This window comes from Haliotis rufescens, unplaced genomic scaffold (genome assembly GCF_023055435.1).
Source record: "Haliotis rufescens isolate VD_foot unplaced genomic scaffold, xgHalRufe1.0.p SCAF_4, whole genome shotgun sequence".
NCBI lineage: Eukaryota > Metazoa > Mollusca > Gastropoda > Lepetellida > Haliotidae > Haliotis > Haliotis rufescens.
This window is the reverse complement of record NW_025964112.1, coordinates 29,656,965-29,679,901: the sequence shown is the minus strand read 5'-3', so window position 1 is coordinate 29,679,901 and position 22,937 is coordinate 29,656,965. Positions and strand designations below refer to the sequence as shown.

At 39.0% G+C, this 22,937-nt stretch overlaps 1 protein-coding gene across 1 annotated transcript in view; it reads left to right on the top strand.

The window, feature by feature from the left end:
• Positions 1 to 22,937, top strand: part of LOC124150126 (dnaJ homolog subfamily C member 13-like) — a 592,425-nt gene that overhangs the window by 857 nt on the left and 568,631 nt on the right. The window contains exons 2-4 of the mRNA XM_046522050.2: positions 3,445 to 3,518; positions 7,391 to 7,466; positions 10,084 to 10,233. Of these exons, the coding sequence (XP_046378006.2) occupies positions 3,451 to 3,518; positions 7,391 to 7,466; positions 10,084 to 10,233 (294 nt within the window). The 5' untranslated portion in view covers positions 3,445 to 3,450. The remainder of the gene's footprint in view (positions 1 to 3,444; positions 3,519 to 7,390; positions 7,467 to 10,083; positions 10,234 to 22,937) is intronic.

Below are 22,937 nucleotides of genomic sequence, written 5' to 3'. Positions count from 1 at the left end.
ATACACATGTACAAGCCATCTAAATTCAATAAACAGTGAATGCTATGCCCTGTGGCACCATAAAATCTTGTATCATTCAGTGTATTGTTTCATGAAATGTACTGTATCGTCTGGGAAATTAAGATTTATTTGAGAAACAAGATTCTTTTTTTTAGAGTGAGAGGAAAATGTCTACATTTGTATTGTTTCTTAAAGTTTCAACTGACAGAACAACTTTTTTTGTATAATATTACTTTTCTTTTCTAAAATTTGAGTTTCAAATATATATTTTATACTTTTATATTTGTATTTAATAATTTTGCATTCTAATTTGTACACACAAAATTTCACATTCTCACCTCTTGATCTTTTCTTTGGAAATGCAGGCCTGAATATTTGATTTCTGACCAAGTGTTCAGGCTACAAAAACTTTTTTCAGGGTAGCCACTGGTAAAATGTCAAGCTTATATTATAAGTAGCCAAAATCATTTGAAATTATCTTGTAAAATCATTTTTTAAAGCGTTTCTAAAACTTTCCATTGAGGGGTTTCTTTTTCTGGAAAGATATGTCTGCAATACAAGTGTTTCACACTTAGTGAATGTATGACCAGACTTTCCTTTTTTAAAATTGAACTACCAAATATGAACTCTGTCAGCATATACAGGTTGTGCAGAACAATATGTGCAAGTCATAGCATTTAGTCTTAAAATCGTGTTTTCCATTCCCTTTTAATTTACTTTGGAATGTCGCTTGCTTAGACGGTTGCTCTGTGTCTTCATTTGGGTCCATTGTTTCAGAATCTTGACCAGCATCACTATTGTTAGTTCCAACATTACTGTCATCGTCATTTTCACTTACAAATTTTGATGGCATCATAGTTTTTTATACTATACGAAGATGGAAAAGGACTTCACCCTGATATTGTCAAGTAGATGGTCTATGAACGTCAGAAGTTCATAAACTTGAGGCACTGCACTGCCTAACTGAATCCTTGCGCTGCTGCATGGACCTATTGAAATGTTCAGTGACACAGATGATAAGTGCATATATGATATGGTGCAGTTCACTGTAATCAGGAAACTGACAAGCGAGCAAACGGCAGAGCCAATGTCAAGTTAATAATTGTGAAAAAAACCCATTAGGGTCTGAAGCATTTTATAGGGTAGGTCAGGTGATTGAAACCACAAGAATGTTTTAGGCCTCAAGTTAACAACGTAAAATGACAACGTTGGCATGGTCAGTCGGCACCAATTTGTAATCATGAATACAGGGGAGATAACATGAGAGAAAATCACTTCTGCGTTTCTGCTGTTTTGTCAATCAATTTCAAAGGGAAACATCATTTGTGGATGAATTTCTGTGTAGATTTTAAGGCAAGTTCAAACAAAATAAACCCATTTTTCTTGTACTTTTTTATCATGAAAAATATTTACAAAGTAGTTTCATAGCCAAAACAATACAAATATTACAAGTATCTAATTCATTTTGTTCATTAAATCGGTTCATATTTTTCACATTCTATGTCCATAATAAACACACCATGGCTTATGCCCCTTGGAATATGACGTCATTGGTGCCAATTGATAAAGGAATGACATCATAAGACTTTATTAGACCTGTTTTACATGGTGCAGGTAAAGGTGTGTGATTCTATCTTCTTACATGTGCAGTGTTTGTTGGCGTGCTGTTCAACAAACAACACCAAGCACAATTACTCTGAAATATTTCTTTTTCAACGGACGACCCAGTCGTCTAAGGCGCCGCAATTCGCTTTGCAGAGTTGCGTCCCTTGGGCGCGCCAGAAACCTATGAGTGTGGGTTCGAATCCCAGTACGCCCCGATTATGTTTCTAGGTTTGTCAGCACCATACCCATGCTCGTGGGTTTCACCAAAGTGGTAAATGTCTGAGACCTGCATCACTTCGGGCTTTCCTCCCACATTAAGCTGACACGCTGTGATATAACTGGAAACTTATCCTATCTCACACTTTGCATTTCTCCCTTCTTCTTCGATCCTATGTGGGAACGTGCTTGAATCATAGCGATCAGCCAGTCCGTCCGTCCGTCCGTCCGTCCATCCGTCCGTAATCATTTCCTTTCCGGGGCAGAATTCCAAAACCATTCAGTGTATTTGATCGAAACTTGGCAAATCTCTCAGGCACATACTGAAGTAGTGCCTTTTGATATTTTGGGATTTTTGTAATTTTTATTTTTTTAAATTTTTATGGAATGAAGTTGGACACAGACTCAATTGTGGATGGGGTTCGTTTCCGGGGCAGAATTTGAAAACCATTCAGTGTATTTGATCGAAACTTGGCAAAGCTATCAGGCACATACTGAAGTGGTGCCTTTTGATATTTTGGGATTTTTGTAATTTTTATTTTTTTAAATTTTTATGGAATGAAGTTGGACATAGACTCAATTGTGGATGGGGTTCGTTTTGGGGGCAGAATTCGAAAACTATTCAGTGTATTTGATCGAAACTTGGCAAAGCTATCAGGCACATACCAAAGTGGTGCCTTTTGATATTTTTATTTTTACGAATTTTTATTTTTTACAATTTTTATGGAAAAAGTTGGACCTAGACTCCATTGGGGAACGTGTTCGTTTCCGGGCCAGAATTCGAAAAACCATTGATTGGGTAAACAATGTATGCTTCTTAAAGAACATTCAACTGTTGACTCATTGCATACAGAATTGCACATTTACTAGTGGTTACTTTACAGACAGCTGCCGGGGGGATATGTCATCTTTCTGAAGACTCTTGTTTTTTACAACTTAAACCCTATTTTTGAATACTATGCGATTACTTCCCTTACACACTTAATTTGATAAACAATGTCTTGCCTCTGTAAATGAGTGCAGTAGCCCTTTCAGGCCAACACTAGGTCGAGCCACATTCTGCTTGTGATGAACTGGTATGTAGGCACTGTCACCCTCTCTTTACTGCGGTAGTCTTTCTGACATGTATCCTGTATTTCAGGGTTCAAATAATACTAAAACTGAACATCTGACAACATACCAAGACATTTGAGAACAACAAGACCAAATGTGATATGTTATAAACAAATGTTTAAGAAAATGGAAATGAATGAACTTTCCATTCAATTCCCATTTCCAATACCTATAAGTCCCATAGACTTTTGAGAAAACTATTGCAAACATACCACAGCATGACCCAGTGGAGTTAATCTTGTCGGCCAGAGTTTAAACTTCATTTTGATAAAATGCATTGCCGCTATGTTATACAATATGTTACATTCATTGTTGCAAATTAAGAAACTTTGTTGAATTTAGTTGTTTCATAGTTGTCAGTTTGTTAACAGTATTTCATGATTTATGTACAAAATATTTGAATATCATTGCTGAAACCGTTACAGCAACATTGCTGTGTTGTACCTACATTGTCATGGCACTATGTTTTCCTTTGCTCATGGTGTCTCACTGCATATTTTTGTGTTTCAGCCAGCTATGTCATCTATAAAGGACAACACAGATGTTGCCTGTTATTTCATCACAAAGCACTCATGGAAAGGAAAGTAGGTACTGCCAGTACTAGCTCTACAGGCCCTAGGTCATGTAGACCAATACAGCTTATACAATGGCACAGCACCCAGTGTCACTTTCACTAAATTGTTCCCCCGGGTTTTGAAAAACAGGGGGATATAGCGATCAGCATGTCTGTTCCTCTGTCCTCCTTCCATTTTCCGTTTCTGAGCAGAGCTCCTAAATTATTGAAATTTCTTGTTGAAACTTGCTTTCCAGATCAGTCTATTGGTGAACTGCAGTTTTTTGAAGATTTTGGGATTTAAAATAAATAAATTTTTGTTTTGTTTTCATGACAAGTTGGACTTATACTGAAAATGAGGTCAGTGCTCGTTTCTGGAACAGAATTCCAAATCTGGTGCCTTTCGATGATTTGGTATTTTGAACAATACTGAAAAGCGTTATGTTTTTCTTCATTGAACTGAAAGTATCCAAATGCAATGAACCAAAAGTGGGCTCTAAGTAGCTTAACTCCATTTCCAAATCGCACCAAAATAGGGGGATATGTCATCTCCTGATGACTCTTGTTTGTCTGTGTTCACTTGAACATGAATGGATGAATGGGTAGCTCACCAGGATGTGGAAGGTCCAAGTGAGTTTATTGCAGAACTTGTCTGTCTAACCTTCTGTCTATACTTAGAGCAAGTTTTGAAACTTGTTTTTATTACTAAGCCTGAAAGTTTATATGATAGTCTCTACACTTGGTTTAAAACAGGGTTGCATAATATACAGACATGCATTAAGTTTCTACTTTCCTTCCAAAGCAAAAACATTACCATTGGCATTTCAACAAATGTATTCAGATGTGCTCCATATTTTATAAGATGGTGAACACTATATCTTTGTTTTATCTGTGGTCCTTTATATTAATGTAGTAGTATTAGTCAACAATTAATCACTTATACTTTATTTAATTTTCGTCAAAATCATGTGGGAACTGATTTGGTAATCACACCACATATTTGTGTTGTATTTACAACACTGACCAGACATTACTGGTGAAACAAACCTTACTTGTCACAGAACGTTTACCTAATTGCCAGCATTTCACATCGGCTAGATTTTGGTTGATGTCATTTAAAAATAGTTACTCAATTCGTCTCTTTAGGACGATTCCCATAACGCGATCACTCATAGGTCGATATCAAACAGTGACCCATCGTGCTTTACAATACTCACAAAACTATCCGGTGATGCTAATGCTTATTTATAAATCAATATTGACAGTAGCGGGTGACCTCACCTAGGTGAACACTACCAAGCTGACTGTTTTTTTTATAAGGATTGACTGTGTATATTTTTTTGGTTCATTGAGGTATGAATAAAAAAAAATACACAATCAATGCCAAAAACAGTTGTATATATCAAAACAGACAAAAATGACGAGATTGATAAACATTCCAGGTGTAGGAATACATACTGTGGCGTGACATGAATCTAGTGATCGTTTAATTTATGCACATAACTTGACATGCCTACACAGTCAGTAGCCAATCAACTGAGAGTAGGATCAAAACAATATTCTTTGGACCTGTCAATTAAGGCAAGAGGCGAAAAGAACTGCAACAGTCAGACTGTAACGAACCGGAAGAAATAGTCTGGTAGAAGGCAGCTGTTTCAAATAACATGGTCAGTTACTGCCAGATTCAAACATCACTTCCCTGATTATGGTAAAACACAGTTGGAAAAATGCTAGTTAGAAATGAAACCCGAAGACATGAAAGTTGAACCTAGGTGAGAGGGAAAAAAACAGGCGAGCGAGCCTGCACGTTTGCTGTTTCATTCATTCTTGGCCTTCGGTTTCAAAGGGTAGTTTGGACAATGAATATGCATGAAAGTCGCTAAGTGTCCTTTGCATGACGATACATGTGAGCTGAAAGGGAATTCCCTCGACTGTAATATTGGGATTCCCTGACATTCCGCTGTAATAAAAGTAGTATGCCTCGGTGGGCGCGGCTTAATGTTTAAAATTCATTTGGAAATGAATGCAGTAACACATGACCAATTCAGCTAATCAGAATGCAGGAATTTCAATAAACACAATGAAAATTTAATTATTTCCTGATGTACGTCAGTATGTCATGTGCTTACATTGTCAATGGAGCGGAGACATGCAGAACAACTTTAGGTGAATTCCTCAATGTCTAAAAATAACATTAAAAGTCATAAGGGAAAAACTGAGAGCGACATTGAATCAGGCTATGAATGATGCAGGCTTTGAAGCCAGACAGATCATGTATATGTGGGGTCACCGAAATGAAGCGTCCATTCCAAGCTATAACAGAAAATGCTCGACTCACCAAAAGAAATCACTGAGCTCCACACTGTTGTGTATTGCTTTGGGAAATCCAACTGCGCCGCCTCAAGTGGTAATCGCCATCCTCAGCAGCCGTAGTATGTCTAAACACACACCCAAAGTTCACAGAACGTTAATATCAATCCATTTTCAGCATCAGCTGGGTCTGGATTTCTTTCCAACACTAACTTTACTGGGTGCAACTTTTATTTCAAGTGAATGACATTGCTGTAGCTGCCATTTTCTGCTGTTGGTAAAACGAAGGGATGTCACTCCAAATGGAATGTTTGGGACGGATGACATCATGACTCTCCGCATTGATATAGTTCGCTTTAAATATTTAAAGATTAATTTTTAATGTTTAATGGATTGTTTTGTAATGATTTATGTATCTGTCAATATAAGCATTGAAATTGAATTTGTTGACGTTCATCGCGTCTTCATCAGCTGATGAACGTCAACAAATACAACTTCAATCCTTAAGTGATATTATTTCTGGTTTTAATACATATCCATTAACTATGTCTGTGTTTTATTTGTGGTTTGATAGGGGTTGCAAATTAATTTCTGTCGATCTTTGCACCATACCCATGGAGATCCATTGACTCTTTTTCAAACAAATCCCTGGGGGCTTTTGTGGTTAAGGGGCTTGAGCCTTGCACTCAACTAGAACATAACAATTTTTATTTTATGCTAGGTCAACAGATAAAAGGTCAAAGTGAGCCTATTTTGTCATGACACATTGTCTGTCCTTCCTGTCCTGTTATCTATCTATAAACTTCCCTGGACCGGCTAATAACACGAACCCAAAGCTTTAGGAGGAGGCCAAGTATATTAAGTAGAGTTTTTGTTTTGAAAAATAAGAAACAGTCACAGCAACAGCACATGTCAAGAATACAGCCTTCACACCAAGCTCTTCTCATAAATCATTGAAAATATTGCTTTTAAATGTTTAACAAATGTTTAAGGGATGTGTATCAGCACTTTATAATGAAGTGATGTTCTGATTTTTTTAAAAATCAAACGGGCAGGTTTCTGAAATAGGGGTTGTATTTTCCTCCAAGCAGTGGTGGAAACTGTATGTTACATGTTAATGCAAAGAGACCATATATGCCATCCTAAGACCAATTGAATACAACAACAGTCTGATGGAACCACCTTTCCAAAAGTCTTACCTGACAAACAGTTTTTGTATTTTAAGCCTTATGGTCTTCAGTTGACTTTTGTCAAAGTTATCTAAAGTGTGTAGAACTTGTATCAAGCTACAGATAGTATGTTTTTGTGACACCATCATAAGGTGAGTTGTGGTACAGCATGTTGTGGGACCAGGGATGGTCATCTTAGAACCTTCTGTGGTCTCTTGCTGGGACATACAATGACAGTGTACAATTTGGATGCTTCTTTCTTTGTGTTTTGTTGCATATACATGTATACACAATAGTGAGATTGGTTTAAAATAAGGATGACAGTTTCTCAGGTTTTTCCAAAGTTTCAGTGTGAAAAGTTTGACCCTCATCTGCTCTAAGTGCCAATTCAATATATAAGATTAAATGTTTGTCTTGTTTTCAGATACAAGAGAATATTTTCTGTTGGGACACATGGAATCACGACCTACAATCCGAACACATATGAGGTGACAAATCAGGTACATTAGCTGTATAACTTCCCTTCATGGTTAGCAGATAGGGTATTTTTGTGTGCATGGGTATGTGGTTGAATAGCTTTTTGTACAGCAAACGATTGTTACCAATACTGCAAGTTGTAGACCCTTCTAGGCCTGCTTGTACATCCCCTGTCTAGATATCAGTACATTTTTTCTGTCACAAGTCTTAGGCCTGCCTGTATGTCCCCTGTCTAGATATCAGTACATTTTTTCTGTCACAAGTCTTAGGCCTGCCTGTATGTCCCCTGTCTAGATATCAGTACATTTTTTCTGTCACAAGTCTTAGGCTTGCCTGTATGTCCCCTGTCTAGATATCAGTACATTTTTTCTGTCACAAGTCTTAGGCCTGCCTGTATGTCCCCTGTCTAGATATCAGTACATTTGTTCTGTCACAACAAGTCTTAGGCCTGCCTGTATGTCCCCTGTCTAGATATCAGTACATTTTTTCTGTCACAAGTCTTAGGCTTGCCTGTATGTCCCCTGTCTAGATATCAGTACATTTGTTCTGTCACAAGTCTTAGGCCTGCCTGTATGTCCCCTGTCTAGATATCAGTACATTTTTTCTGTCACAAGTCTTAGGCCTGCCTTTATGTCCCCTGTCTAGATATCAGTACATTTGTTCTGTCACAAGTCTTAGGCCTGCCTGTATGTCCCCTGTCTAGATATCAGTACATTTGTTCTGTCACAACAAGTCTTAGGCCTGCCTGTATGTCCCCTGTCTAGATATCAGTACATTTGTTCTGTCACAAGTCTTAGGCCTGCCTGTATGTCCCCTGTCTAGATATCAGTACATTTTTTCTGTCACAACAAGTCTTAGGCCTGCCTGTATGTCCCCTGTCTAGATATCAGTACATTTTTTTCTGTCACAAGTCTTAGGCCTGCCTGTATGTCCCCTGTCTAGATATCAGTACATTTGTTCTGTCACAACAAGTCTTAGGCCTGCCTGTATGTCCCCTGTCTAGATATCAGTACATTTTTTCTGTCACAAGTCTTAGGCTTGCCTGTATGTCCCCTGTCTAGATATCAGTACATTTGTTCTGTCACAAGTCTTAGGCCTGCCTGTATGTCCCCTGACTAGATATCAGTACATTTTTTCTGTCACAAGTCTTAGGCCTGCCTGTATGTCCCCTGACTAGATATCAGTACATTTTTTCTGTCACAACAAGTCTTAGGCCTGCCTGTATGTCCCCTGTCTAGATATCAGTACATTTTTTCTGTCACAAGTCTTAGGCCTGCCTGTATGTCCCCTGTCTAGATATCAGTACATTTGTTCTGTCACAACAAGTCTTAGGCCTGCCTGTATGTCCCCTGTCTAGATATCAGTACATTTTTTCTGTCACAAGTCTTAGGCTTGCCTGTATGTCCCCTGTCTAGATATCAGTACATTTGTTCTGTCACAAGTCTTAGGCCTGCCTGTATGTCCCCTGACTAGATATCAGTACATTTTTTCTGTCACAAGTCTTAGGCCTGCCTGTATGTCCCCTGACTAGATATCAGTACATTTGTTCTGTCACAACAAGTCTTAGGCCTGCCTGTATGTCCCCTGTCTAGATATCAGTACATTTTTTCTGTCACAAGTCTTAGGCCTGCCTGTATGTCCCCTGACTAGATATCAGTACATTTGTTCTGTCACAACAAGTCTTAGGCCTGCCTGTATGTCCCCTGTCTAGATATCAGTACATTTGTTCTGTCACAACAAGTCTTAGGCCTGCCTGTATGTCCCCTGTCTAGATATCAGTACATTTTTTCTGTCACAAGTCTTAGGCCTGCTTGTACATCCCCTGTCTAGATATCAGTACATTTTTTCTGTCACAAGTCTTAGGCCTGCCTGTATGTCCCCTGTCTAGATATCAGTCCATATATCCTGTCACAAGTCTTAGGCCTGCCTGTATGTTCCATGTCTGGATATCAGTCCATTTATCCTGTCACAAGTCTTAGGCCCGCTATGTCCCCTGTCTGGATATCAGTCCATTTATCCTGTCACAAGTCTGAGGCCCCCATTCAGTCCCTGTTTGGATATCAGTACATTTATCCTGTACATCCCCTGTCTGTATATCAGTCCATTTATCCTGTCACAACAAGTCTTAGACCCGCCTGTACATCCCCTGTCTGGATATCAGTCCATTTATCCTGTCACAAGTCTGAGGCCTGCCTGTATGTCCCCTGTCTGGATATCAGTCCATTTATCCTGTCACAAGTCTGAGGTCTGCCTGTATGTCCCCTGTCTGGATATCAGTCCATTTATCCTGTCACAAGTCTGAGGCCTGCCTGTATGTCCCCTGTCTGGAGATCAGGCTAGGTGCTGATGAAAAGGCAGTGAGGGATCAAGGACAGATAACTCTGATTGGTAACCAAAGACAACAGATGTAAATAAGGCATGTTTTGAGGTATGTGTTATATGATCGAAGAGAACAGAGTTTTGGGCTTATTATTCAAATCAGCCAGAAAATTGAGTCTCAAAACTCCATACGCATAGACTGCATATTGGAATCAGATGGAAGTAGGTCAGTCTCTTTGTGTTAATGTATGAACGAAGTAATCTTGGCTAGTATTTCAACCAACACAGTGTGTGTTTGATCTAGGTTAGTTTATGTTCCAGTGGCCCTACAGTGAGTTCATCAGTATTGTACCCAATGTGCGTGGACCCACCAACACAGAGTTCATTATTACAATGAAGAAAGGTGTGAAGAAAACAGACACAATGAAGTTTTCTACAGATCACAGAGCAGATCTTCTCACCGAAGCACTCGTAAGTCTTGTCACTTATTCCAATGATTCAAACTAAACTGACCGTGAATACCTTGTGTGGGAATAAGAAAGGCCAGCTGAATCTTGAACTCAAAACGTGTTTTAATGTTCCCTTGTTCTTCTGACACATCAGTATACATTTGAGTTTATCAATGGTAAACTTTTTAAATACAACCACAGTCATATAGCTTCTTATATCTTCAACTATTATAAGCTTCATGTAACATTCATGTAACATCCATGGGACTTTCATGTAACATCCATAGGACTTACATGTAACATCCATGGGACTTTCATGTAACATCCATGGGACTTTCATGTAACATCCATGGGACTTTCTTGTAACATCCATGGGACTTTCATGTAACATCCATGGGACTTTCATGTAACACCCATGGGACTGTCATGTAACATCCATGGGACTTTCATGTAACACCCATGGGACTTTCATGTAACACCCATGGGACTTCCTTGTAACACCCATGGGACTTTCATGTAACATCCATGGGACTTTCATGTAACATCCATGTGACTTTCATGTAACACCCATGGGACTTTCATGTAACATCCATGGGACTTTCATGTAACACCCATGGGACTTTCATGTAACATCCATGGGACTTTCATGTAACATCCATGGGACTTTCATGTAACATCCATGGGACTTTCATGTCACATCCATGGGACTTCCATGTCACATCCATGGGACTTTCATGTAACATCCATGGGACTTTCATGTAACATCCATGTGACTTTCATGTAACACCCATGGGACTTTCATGTAACATCCATGGGACTTTCATGTAACACCCATGGGACTTTCATGTAACATCCATGGGACTTTCATGTAACATCCATGGGACTTTCATTTAACATCCATGGGACTTTCATGTAACATCCATGTGACTTTCATGTAACATCCATGGGACTTCCATGTCACATCCATGGGACTTTCATGTAACATCCATGGGACTTTCATGTAACATCCATGGGACTTTCATGTAACATCCATGGGACTTTCATGTAACATCCATGGGACTTTCATGTAACATCCATGGGACTTCCTTGTAACATCAAACCTTTACTCTGACCACTTTCTTTACTCTCTTGAACTTCAATATACGAGTTTCTTTACCTTTACCCTTGTGTACAAACGAGTACCGTTCCGTCAAGTACAGTTGTGTAGGTTCAAGCTGCACAAAAAATAAAGAAATATGTTTAGTCCAAAATATCTACCGTATTTTCTTGAGTATAGTGCACACTTTTTTTCCAAAAAAACACAGCTGTGTAGAAGGAGGTGCGCATTATACACGAATTAATGAGTTTTGATGTTTTTCCCCCATGGAAAGACATTACCGTGAGCACGTAACACTGGAAATACCATGTCAACAAATCCATACTGAAGTTCGCAAATTAATCATGAAATTACACTGTCTGGCTATAAAAAGTGTTTTCTTTGTATATCTGGACTTATGTTTGTAACTTATTTCATTAATTTTATTCAAAATTCCTTTTAATAATGTTTTAATTAATTTCGGCGAAATCGTGTGTGAAGTGATCGGAAGATCGCACAACTCACCGTTATTAACAGCAACGACAGTCAGATTACCGCTATTGATGCCTTGAAACAAACTTTAGTTGACAGAGAATGGATACATATATCATAAATGCCATACTGTGACTCGTTAAAAGTCATATTTGTTTTTGTTGGACGATTCTATGTCAACACGTAATTCTCGCGATCACGCGATCACGTGCATGGGAGCCTTGACGGTGACTGGTCAGACTGGTTCCATGTAAAAAATAATACCCGGCAATAGCGATCAGCTGCTTTGCTTAGGGTTATTATTATTTTAAATATGTTTAGTAAAAGCTGCATCTAAATTAACAAGATATTGGAATATATTATTCCTGATAAAAAAATAGTTTCAGATACAATTTTTGCCGATCCTTGCATTAAAATCCTGTAAAGTTATATCATTGGGTGTGTCTTGACCGAATCACTGGTATATTCCAAGAAAACGTGTGTACAGCTGATTGCTGTGTCCGGCTTAGTTTACGAGAAAATACACAAGGTAATCTTAATCCCTGGATATAAAACAATGCCCAGCAGAACAAAAAATACAATTTAAACGGTAAATCAACATGTCTGGTGATTTTTTATCTCAAATTTCGAATTTGTACTGACCAAGTTTCTTATCACCCGTTCGTTTGCCGGACTTCGCAAAAGGGGTACAGAGTAATTTTTTTTCTTCGCTTGGTATTCAAATTTTTTTTTTTTTAAATATTGAATGGGCTAGAGGGGGATGCGCATTATACATGGGTGTGCACTATACTCAAGAAAATACGCTATGTATATCTGAATATCTCGCGTAAATATCACAGTTTCCAACTTCTTGCATCACCATGGAGACCACCCTGACAATATTTTTGAAAGAATAATGTTGGCCTTTTTTTCTCAAAATTTTCACAGGAGTTAGGCATGCTTCTTGCATCAAGAATGGGCAAAGACCAACAAAAACGCCCAAACTGTAAGAAGTGCAGACATATCTTTTCTGCAGTGGATCCACACAGTTTTTGCTGTGACTGTCAGGGAGTCTGTAAACCAACGTTCCTGTGTTCAGAATCATTCACAAGTGGCGTTCACAGAATACGTGAAGAAATGCAAGAAAAGGAACATAGATAGCAGATCTAATTCCAAGGACACAGAACATGGACCTTCCTCGTCGACAAAACCAAAGGCTAGCATCCACCTGACCCTAAATCAGTGGTCAAGCAGCCTCCGTCAGCCACCACGACATCCCTGTAGGTCGAGGAGGATGCTGTCTCGGACAGCTTTTTGGACGAAGAAACGCCCGCCGCTTCTTCCCAATCGACTAATACTAGTGATCTACCAATTATCATGAACTCCCAGGCCAAAGATACGTCGGACACATGTATGGTACTGGCTATTAACAAGGACCAGTCTACTGATTTACAGAGGTCGCAGTTAGACCAGTTGACTCTACTTGGATCAGGCTATCCCAGTTGTAACCACCGCGACGAACGTCAAATCTACCAAAAGTACGATTGCGATGTCATCCTCTGGACAGAACAGAAGAAGAGTTACATTCGACCAACTACGGACGATCAACATTGAGAGAAGGGTCGACATCCTATAGATCGACCCTCAAAGACGCAGGACAGGTCAACATTGAATTGTCACTCTCAGGATCCAGCCTTCAGAGGTTGACATTCAGGAGATCAAACTACCGAATCTCGCCCAAAGGGTCGATATTCTCAGGAGAGGTCGACATCGAACCGTCACTCTCAGGACCGAGCCTCCAGAGGCACTCCCTGGTCGCACTCCCTGATCGTGACGCATCCCTCCCAACCTCCGGTGATAGACCCTTCTACTAGTTCAGTTCCTCCAGTGACTAATCCCTTACCGACATCATGGGATCACAGAGATCAGAACACACTCTCGATTTCACAGATTGGATCTCTAATACGGTCCATATCGACGGCCTTACAGCAACGCACCAATCAGTTGGAGATAACATATGGATGCGACCACCACAATAACGGCACAAACGACTTCAGGTACTATGGTTACAGATAGGATCGATAACACTCCTACTCCTCTGGAAGCTACCCCTGAAAGTCAGACGTCACCTCCGTCATCTACGGGCAGTTTCGCCCAGATGGATCCCTCTCTGATTCTTCCCTAGACAGCATGCTCACCTTCCTCGTAGTACATCTTTGGATGATCTACTAAAGGGGTTTGCGATGCCAGCTAACAAAGCTTCTCCCATCACGCTGCCTCCAGTGGCCATCATGACGGACCTCTCAAAGAAGCTTGATTTGGCCTTCGCAGCTTTCCGCCAGCAGAAGGACATCTACACCACGGTTCAACGTTTGGCGAGACAGGGACTCATGGGATGACTACCATGGCCTCTTCTCCGGAGTTGGACGGTAACATCGCCACCATAGCCCCAAAGCGTTCCTCTAATACATCTATTATTGATGATAAGGAACTCATGCCTCTAGATGGGGATGTCTGTGACCCAGAGGAAGCCTGCATCAGAGGACCCTGAATTTAATCCAAAGCAAATTTATGGATCTTCTCATACATCAATTGGTATCAATTACCGCACTATGGCGTAGAGGTCTACTTAGCTACTGTCCTTGGGAGGAACATCATACTTTTCCGGATGCCCTGGTGATCTCCCTATCTATTCGATAACAGAATCCAAGACGTTACTCAAAGAAGTCACCAAGATGACTCATCTCCAAGTGTCGGTAGACCTTCAGAGGCAACAACTGGAGGACCAGCAGAGACACAATCATAGACGTCCCCAATTCAATCCATCCCTACACGATCTCAGCAACGTCGTTAGCGGAAAAACTGGTTCTTTTCATGGCAGAGGACAAGGCTACAGAGTCTTTATGGCCAGGACAGTCATCTTCACCATCATGAAGGACTCCGGAGAATCGCCAAAGAGGGGCGATGTCTCCTCCAAGTGACTCCTCACGTCTCCGTGACGACTGGGAACTTCCGCCTCCAGTTGTACCCATTATTCTCACCCCAGTAGGTGGAAGACTAGATCAAATCGCAGCCAAGTGGACCATCCTGGATGACTCCTTCATGTCCCAGATACTTCGAGAGGGGTATCGGCTGCCAGCTGCAACTCATAGGAGTCCCTCCAACACTCCAGAGGGTGTATCGGGCCAGACAGTTGACTGCAAGAACGATTGGTATGTTAAATTCAAAACATGCGTCAGTCCCAGAACCCTGGGGTTTGTACTCACTGATATTTTTGATCGCAAAAAAAGACAGCAAGAAATTTTGTATGATTTTCAACATGAAGCTGCTCAACGCACAGTACCTACAAAAGCTAGCTCATTTTCACATGACGTCACATGCTACTACGCTCCATCATTCGACAAGAGGACTACATGGTCAGCCTTACCTGCATGTACCCATTCTTCGAGAGCACCACCATTACCTCTGTTTTTTTTACCAAGGTCGTCACTACCAGTGGAATGTGCTCACATTTGGAATTTCTTTGGCCCCGTGGCTTTTTACCTGCTTTACAAAGCCCATCCAGAAGTTTCTACATGCCAGAGGAATTGTGTTCGAGTCGTTCATCGATGATTGCATCAAGGCCCATGCCGACTGGAACGTTCTTGTCAAGCATCTCACCTTTGCGCAGAGATTATGTCATCACCTCAGTTGGCTAGTCAACACAGAGAAGTCAGAAACAACACCCCTCGACAACTGCAGTTCATCAGAGCTCTCTTTGACACCGATCTCGGGAAGATGTTTGTTCCTCTAGACAGGTGGAAGAATATACAACAACTGTTAGCACTCACACAGTCTCTACATCTTTGACAATGGCAGCAGTTGCTCAGTCTATTGACATCAGTGTAGCTCTCTCCTAGAGAGGCGAATTTAGCGGTTTCTGAGACCTTATCTTCAATTTGACGATTGTCAGGTCCCAATTCAGCTCCCGTGGTGCCTGTACAACCATCTGCAATGGAGGCTATCCAAGATGAACGTCTGCTCCTGGAACCCTTTCAACCCATGCTCCACCTGTTTGTGGATTCATCGACAGTAGGTTTGGGAGCACACCTGCAGTATCGTCAGACATCAGGACATTGGTCAGCAATAGAATCTACCCTCAACATCAACAGTCTCGAATTCAAGGCGGTCACTCTCGTGATCTCTCATTGGACAGAAGTGCTTCGGTCGTCTTGACTCATCTAACAAAATAAGTCATATCTAAGAGAGAGGAATACAAGTTCCACCAGATCGTACTTCAATGTAAATTATAGCAGAATTCGTTCTGCACTAACCGAAATCAGATCCCTTTTCATATTTGTTTACAGTGTGTCACGGCCGTCTCGCGTGTCACATTTCAGCAATATGACCTGCTAACTCAATGCCCGATGTTGCCAAAATACATAACTCGAAAATGATTTTGTAGTTACAAGCATTATCCTTGTTTATAACATGCGTAAAATCATAACTTTCTACGTGTTGTCATTTACCCAATTTGAGTATGCATATGTGCAAAAGTGCGGAAATTCGTGCAAATACTCACCTTCGAGCAGACGTGGGTCCCATGGAGGATGGTGGCGACGTTTAACTGATGGTGAGGCCTACCGCACATCTTGATCAGCCTCAAACATTTTTCTCCCGACCCTGTGGTTTTGGGTAAAGGTATACATCTAATCCCAGCGATACGTGATGGATGTCGCAGGTGAAAATAGCACAAACTGTAGCCATGTCGCTTCTCGGGTGTCGTTTGACCTCGGAAGTAAGTCTGACAAATCCGCAAAGCGCGCCCGGCCTTCTGATTGGCTCAAAATGACGCATGCGCCAATTTTGATTGACAGACTATTCTCCAGATTCGTTTCGCCGATTCCGGATCAAGAGGCGTGGGAGTACAACGCTTTGGCCATATCATGGGAGAATTTCGACACTTACGCTTTTCCACCAACAGCGCTTCTACCATGGGTGATTCAGAAGGTGGTTGCCACGACTCAGCCATCATCCACTTCCCTTGCAAGAGATCTCCTCCTTCAACCTTACTCCAGCCTACTACATCCATCGCTGGACACCCTTTATCTATGTGTCTGGCTCATCTCCAGAAGTCCTTAGTCGCCAAAGGGTACTCAAGGCTAGTAAGCAAAGACCATTACTGAGGCTCATCTTACTTCGACCAAAACCTTGTGCGACCATAAATGAAAAGCCTTCGAGGGATACAGCGGTCTCTTTTTGGTTACTGTCTGCAATCCTCCATGCCTACAACTTTGCGGGATTGCCTCCACCTCAGACATCGAATCCTCACATGACGAGAACTGTCGCCTCCACAATGGCTCTGCATAGTAATTGCTCCCTTAGCGCTTTTATGGAAGGATATTTCTGGAAGTCTGACACAGTCTTCACCTACCACTACTTACGAGATATCTCCGTAACTGATGTCCAAGGGCTTCACCACTTCGGTCCTCTAGTCCCTGCTCAATAATTAATGATGGCCCATCAACGCAGATAAGATGCAAGTACCACTCACGCAGTCAAGTATATCATGTTGTGTACTACATGAATAAATAATTGAGAGCCACTCCTTTGTTGTTTATTATACTTAATCAGGGTTCCCAGATTGAGGCTTCAATGGAGAGGCAAAGAATTCATCTGTAGAGACATTAGTCTTCCACTATGAAGTAGCTGTATGGCGAGGCCATTTTGGCGGATTTTCCAAACCCTTACCTGCTCACCTCTGCCTTGAACATGTGAAGTACCAGTATTGGTTAAAGATCCTCTTGAGATGAATATTGTTGATTGTTTCCTAGTCTTGTCTTAGCAAGTTCCATCCTACGGTGGGATTGATAGCTTACAAAGCGTAAAATGAGATGCCAAGCAAATGAGGCCTACATCATTAGAGCATATGGGTGAGTTTGCTGGTAGAGCTAATTGACTGGAGACCTCTTCTGGATTGGTTACAAGTCGTGGTTGAAGAGGTTACCTTACTTCAAAACCTTGTGGTCGTCATAGTACGATGTCCTATAACGCATGTTATACCTGATGGCATGATGTTGTGTCCTAGTAGCATAAAGGGGTATTCTCACTCAAAGTGCAGTGATCCACTCATGAAACTTTGAGTCACTGTCTTCAGACGCGATTGTGTGACAATCTTAGGATTGAAGCATGTTTAGCACCAGCTTCCTCATGTATATCTCACGGTTATAAGATATGGCTGGGGTAATCTGCGACCCACCGTCCAACCATGGGGTAAATGTATAGAGTGAAATGGGATAAGTTTAAAAAAAAATTAATTTTACAGTATATTATATATTTATAATACTTATCCTATTTTACAATATCTATGCCCACCCATCCATCCCCACATCACAATTACACTAGCCTGTCAGCTCCAAGAAAGAGAATGATGAGGTAGAGAGTGTCGGGTGATCAGTGCATGTATGTCAGGCTGCACGAGATACGCGTGCATGACCTGATTGACGGGTGGTCGCCATGGTGATGCAAGGGCGAATGAAGCTTAGAAGCTGGAAACTTTGTTTTAGGACGTTTCCACACAAGGATCAGAAGAACTCGTCAACTCACGAAATTTAAATTTTTACAGTTTTATGATATAATTTAATCAAAAATATTGTTATGCTTCAAATTTATTATGCTTACAATGTTTCCTGACCCCATTTTTCACACATAAATTTGCTTGGTACTTAGTAATCATCTGAAACTAAAGTTCTAGTGGATTTAAATCTTATTTGCAAAGAAACATCTAGATTATCAGATTGTATGAGTTAGATATCGCAGAGCCAGAACAAATTAAACTTTTCATTCGCCAACATTGACTTCAGTCAAATTTAGTCAATATTAGATTGGCAGTTTCAGCTCTCAGAAAAGAAAGGGGTATGATTTTACTTCCATCAGCCATGCCTGATAAACATACAGTAATTGTATATGGCTGCAACCACAGGGAGAGGCTCCATTGGTTTCCCAGGATTTGTTCCATTTTATAAATCTTCATCATTCATTCACTGTGTTACTAACTCCAAAGCAAATATGGAAAATCTAGCCAAATCTGGCATCTGGAATAATACCATCATTAGATGAATGATTAAAGCAATGTAAAAATGGTATTGATTTGTTACGAGAAACACTGTGTGATATTTTATCTAAACATCATTGTAAATATTTGTTACTAGGTGGTGATTTTAATTCTAAAACTGGTATAAAACCTGACTATGTAGCAGACGATATAATTGAACACATCAAGGGAGATACGTCATGGGATTTTATGTTTGACTCTTTCAACAAAGAGTGATCTTCTTGTGTATAAATACCTTCGGTAAAAGTCTACTAGATCTTTGCTCAGTCTTAGATATTCTTTTTTTAAATGGAAGATGTGGAAAAGACACAAATATTGGAGACTTTTCTTACATTGGAGCAAAAGGTACAAGTGTAATTGATTATGCAATTGCTTTGCCTCGCTTATTTGATTATATAGTTGATTTTGAAATTCAGTCTAGAACCGAATCTGACCACCTACCCCCCTTTGCATTAAGCTAAGGAGTTGTAATAGAACCCGAACTTCACCTAATAATAGCGCAAGCGCAAATAATAGCTATAAGTTTGTTTGGAATGATAATATGTTAAACACATTCAGACAGAATTTACTTACAGACGATATCCAAAAGCTTCTAGATAATGTGTCGATTTTGTATTTTCTTATAAACAAAAGTGTTAATGCTATTGCAGATGCTCTATGTGTAGCCGCTAGTGATATGAAACGAAAAGTAAGTCGAGTTAGAGAAAGGGTGAAAAGAAATCCATGGTTTGATAACGAGTGTGAAATGCTTAAAAAAGAAAGATGTAAATATTTAAATAGATTTAGAAATTGCAAAAATGAAAGTAACCTAAAAGAATATCATGCCGCTAGAAACAAATATACTGCCATCTGTAAATATAAACAAAATAAATATTTAATGGAGAGGAAACAATGGTTAGAGAAAAATATAAATAATTCAAAACTGTTTTGGTCAGAATTAAAAAGCATGAATAAAAAACAAAAAAACATGAATAACATAAGTATTGATGACTGGTATTGTCATTTCAAAAATATGTATGATATGTCACATCAGAATGAGAAAGCATCATTTTTAGAATGTAATGATAATGTAAATGAGGATGATAACAACGATGAAACTGATGAAATTGTAGCTGATATCCTTGATCCCCAATTACGAGAGAAGAAATTTTAGAAAGCATCCAACAACTTAAGTGCAATAAATCATCTGGCATTGATAATCTAATGCCTGAATTTTTCAAACATTCAGCAGACCTGTTAGTACCATATCTTGAACTAATATTTAATGTCATTTTAGAAAACGGAACCTTTCCGAATTCATGGTGGGTAGGAATAATTGTACCTCTCATTAAGAGCGGGGACATAAACAACACTGATAATTATAGGGGTAAAACTCTTTTGAGCATTTTTAGCAAGATATTTTCTTGTATTATTAATAAAAGATTAATGTATTGGGCTAGTACAATGAACAAAATTGATGAGTCACAAGCTGGATTCAGAGAAGGATATAGTACCGTGGACAACATATTTATATTACATTGTTTAATACAAAGATACCTTAATAATAAGGGTGGAAAGTTTTATGTAGTTTTTGTAGATTTTTCTAAAGCATTTGACTCTGTGCAAAGAAATAAACTTTGGAATCTTTTTAAGACTCATGGATTAAGTTCTAAAATGAATAAATTGTTATGTAGCATTTATGAAAATATCAAAGTCTGTGTTAGAAATAACCAAGTTTATCTCCTACATTTTCAAGTCATTTAGGAGTACGACAGGGTTGTATCTTAAGCCCGTTCCTGTTTTCGTTTTTCATCAATGAATTTGCAATGCAAATATATAATAATTGTTCCTATGGAATTCAACTACACCCAGAAGAAATACAATTGTTTTTACTTTTGTTTGCAGAAGATATTGCACTATTTTCAAGTACTATTAAAGGTCTACAGTCACAAATTAATGATTTAGAAAAGTACTGTGATGAATGGAAATTGAAAGTAAATAGAAATAAAACAAAAATTGTTGCATTTAAAAACGGCGGTAATTTATCAAAATATGAAAAATGGTATTATAAAGGTAACCAATTGGAGATAACAAGTTTTTATAAATATTTAGGATTGTATTTTACTAACTGTCTTTCATGGAGATATCATGTAAGCCAAGCATCCTTACAAGCTCAAAAGGTATTCATTGGTATACAACGAAATGCATGTGGTCTAAACTTTGATTATAATACACTTTTAAAAAAATTTGATGTAAAAATAAGTCCAATTTTATTGTATGGTGCAGAGATTTGGGGACTCTCAAAAGTAGATGCTATAGAAAAGATTCACTTGTATGCCTGTAAGAAATATTTAGGTGTAAAAGTTAATACACCCGGGGTTATGGTTTATGGTGATTGTGGTCGCTATCCACTGTATATTTTTGCATATATTAAAGTTATCAAATATTGGTTAAGAATTTTAAATATGCCTTTGTATAGATTTCCAAAAAAGTGTTATAATATGTTATTGTTGTTTGATTCAAATGGTAAAAGAAACTGGGCAACTGGTATTAGAGAACTCTTATTTGAATCTGGTTTTGGTAATGCTTGGTATGATCAACGGGTCAATAATACTGCTGAGTTTATCCAGTCACTGAAACATAGACTAAAAGATATTTATTTACAATCATGGAATGTTTCATTAGCATTATCAAATAAACATTTTTATTATAAACTTTTTAAATCTTACATTTATAGAGAATGCTATCTCGTTGATATTACCATACCAAAATATAGAAAAGCATTGGCACGGTTTTGTTGCATGTCGCATGATCTACATATTGAAACAGGCAGATAAATACCCAAAGAGAACAAAGAAAATGTAACATGTGTAACTTAAATGAAATAGAAGACGAGTATCACTTCCTTCTCAGATGTCCATTATATTTAGAACTAAGAATAAAATGCTTACCAAAATGCTATTACAGTGAACCAAACATATGTAAATTTATAAGTTTATTCAAATGTGAGAGAACAGAGGTTGTAAAGAATTTATCGATGTTTATTAACCATGCTTTTGACCATAGAAATGAAATTGTTAACTGTTAATTAAATACTATCTATGCCAGAATAAAATGAGCATATTTATGGTTGTCATGATGTATCTATGTGGGAGATAATTTATTTCAATTTGATGTTCTATTGTAATGATTAATTATGTTGAATTGTATTATGTACTAAAGGCCTGTGGCCTCTTGAGTACGAAATAAAGATTGATTGACATAAAGCATTCACAACAGAATAACTAGCTTTTGCATGTTGAAAACAAATGTGAACAGTTTCTATGGAAATAATAATTTGTGAATATTTTCTCCATTTTGTTTAAGTTCATTTAATTATCAATTTAAGGTATGGTTAAAGGGGCACTGATCTAACGCAATTCCCCGGACTGGTTGTTGCCTTTGTTATTGTTTTTTCCCCCGTGAGTACCCGGATGATACGCAACGCAACTGAGCGTGACCAGAGACTGGGCTACCGTCTGCAAGGACAGCTAAATAAACTTGGAGGCTGGAGGCAATATTTGTTTTACGCATTTTTGCATAAACACTGATTGGTTAACTGTGATCTATAAAGATTTCGACAAAGGGCGCATGTTAATTAATTTCTTCAGCCTAAACAAGCAGACAAAAAGAACAGCGGAGCTCATCGGATGTCGTCATTTGGAAATACCCAAGATGGTTATAGTTAACACTAAAAAAAGTATCAATGCAGTGAAAGCATTTTCGGATTTCGGATTGCGTCGACAATACGATTACTTCTCCCTTGTTGTCATCCACGTTTTCTCGTATAACCCTTCACTTGTGTATTTGTCGTCATTCACTTGATGCTCAGTTAATGAATTTATTACAGGTACAATTAGTGGTAGCACCACTTAGATTACCTGACTAAGGTTCCCATTTGGCATTTATTGTGTCTGGGGTAATTATTCAATCTAAATCCAGGGTTGAAGTGAGGTGAAATGTGTGTTATGTAATATGCACGTGGCAGCCCAGCAAGAGATGAATGATAAGTTGATTTATTTTTTTGGAAATCCACGGAACGTTCCTAGTCATCAAAGGATTAACAGAA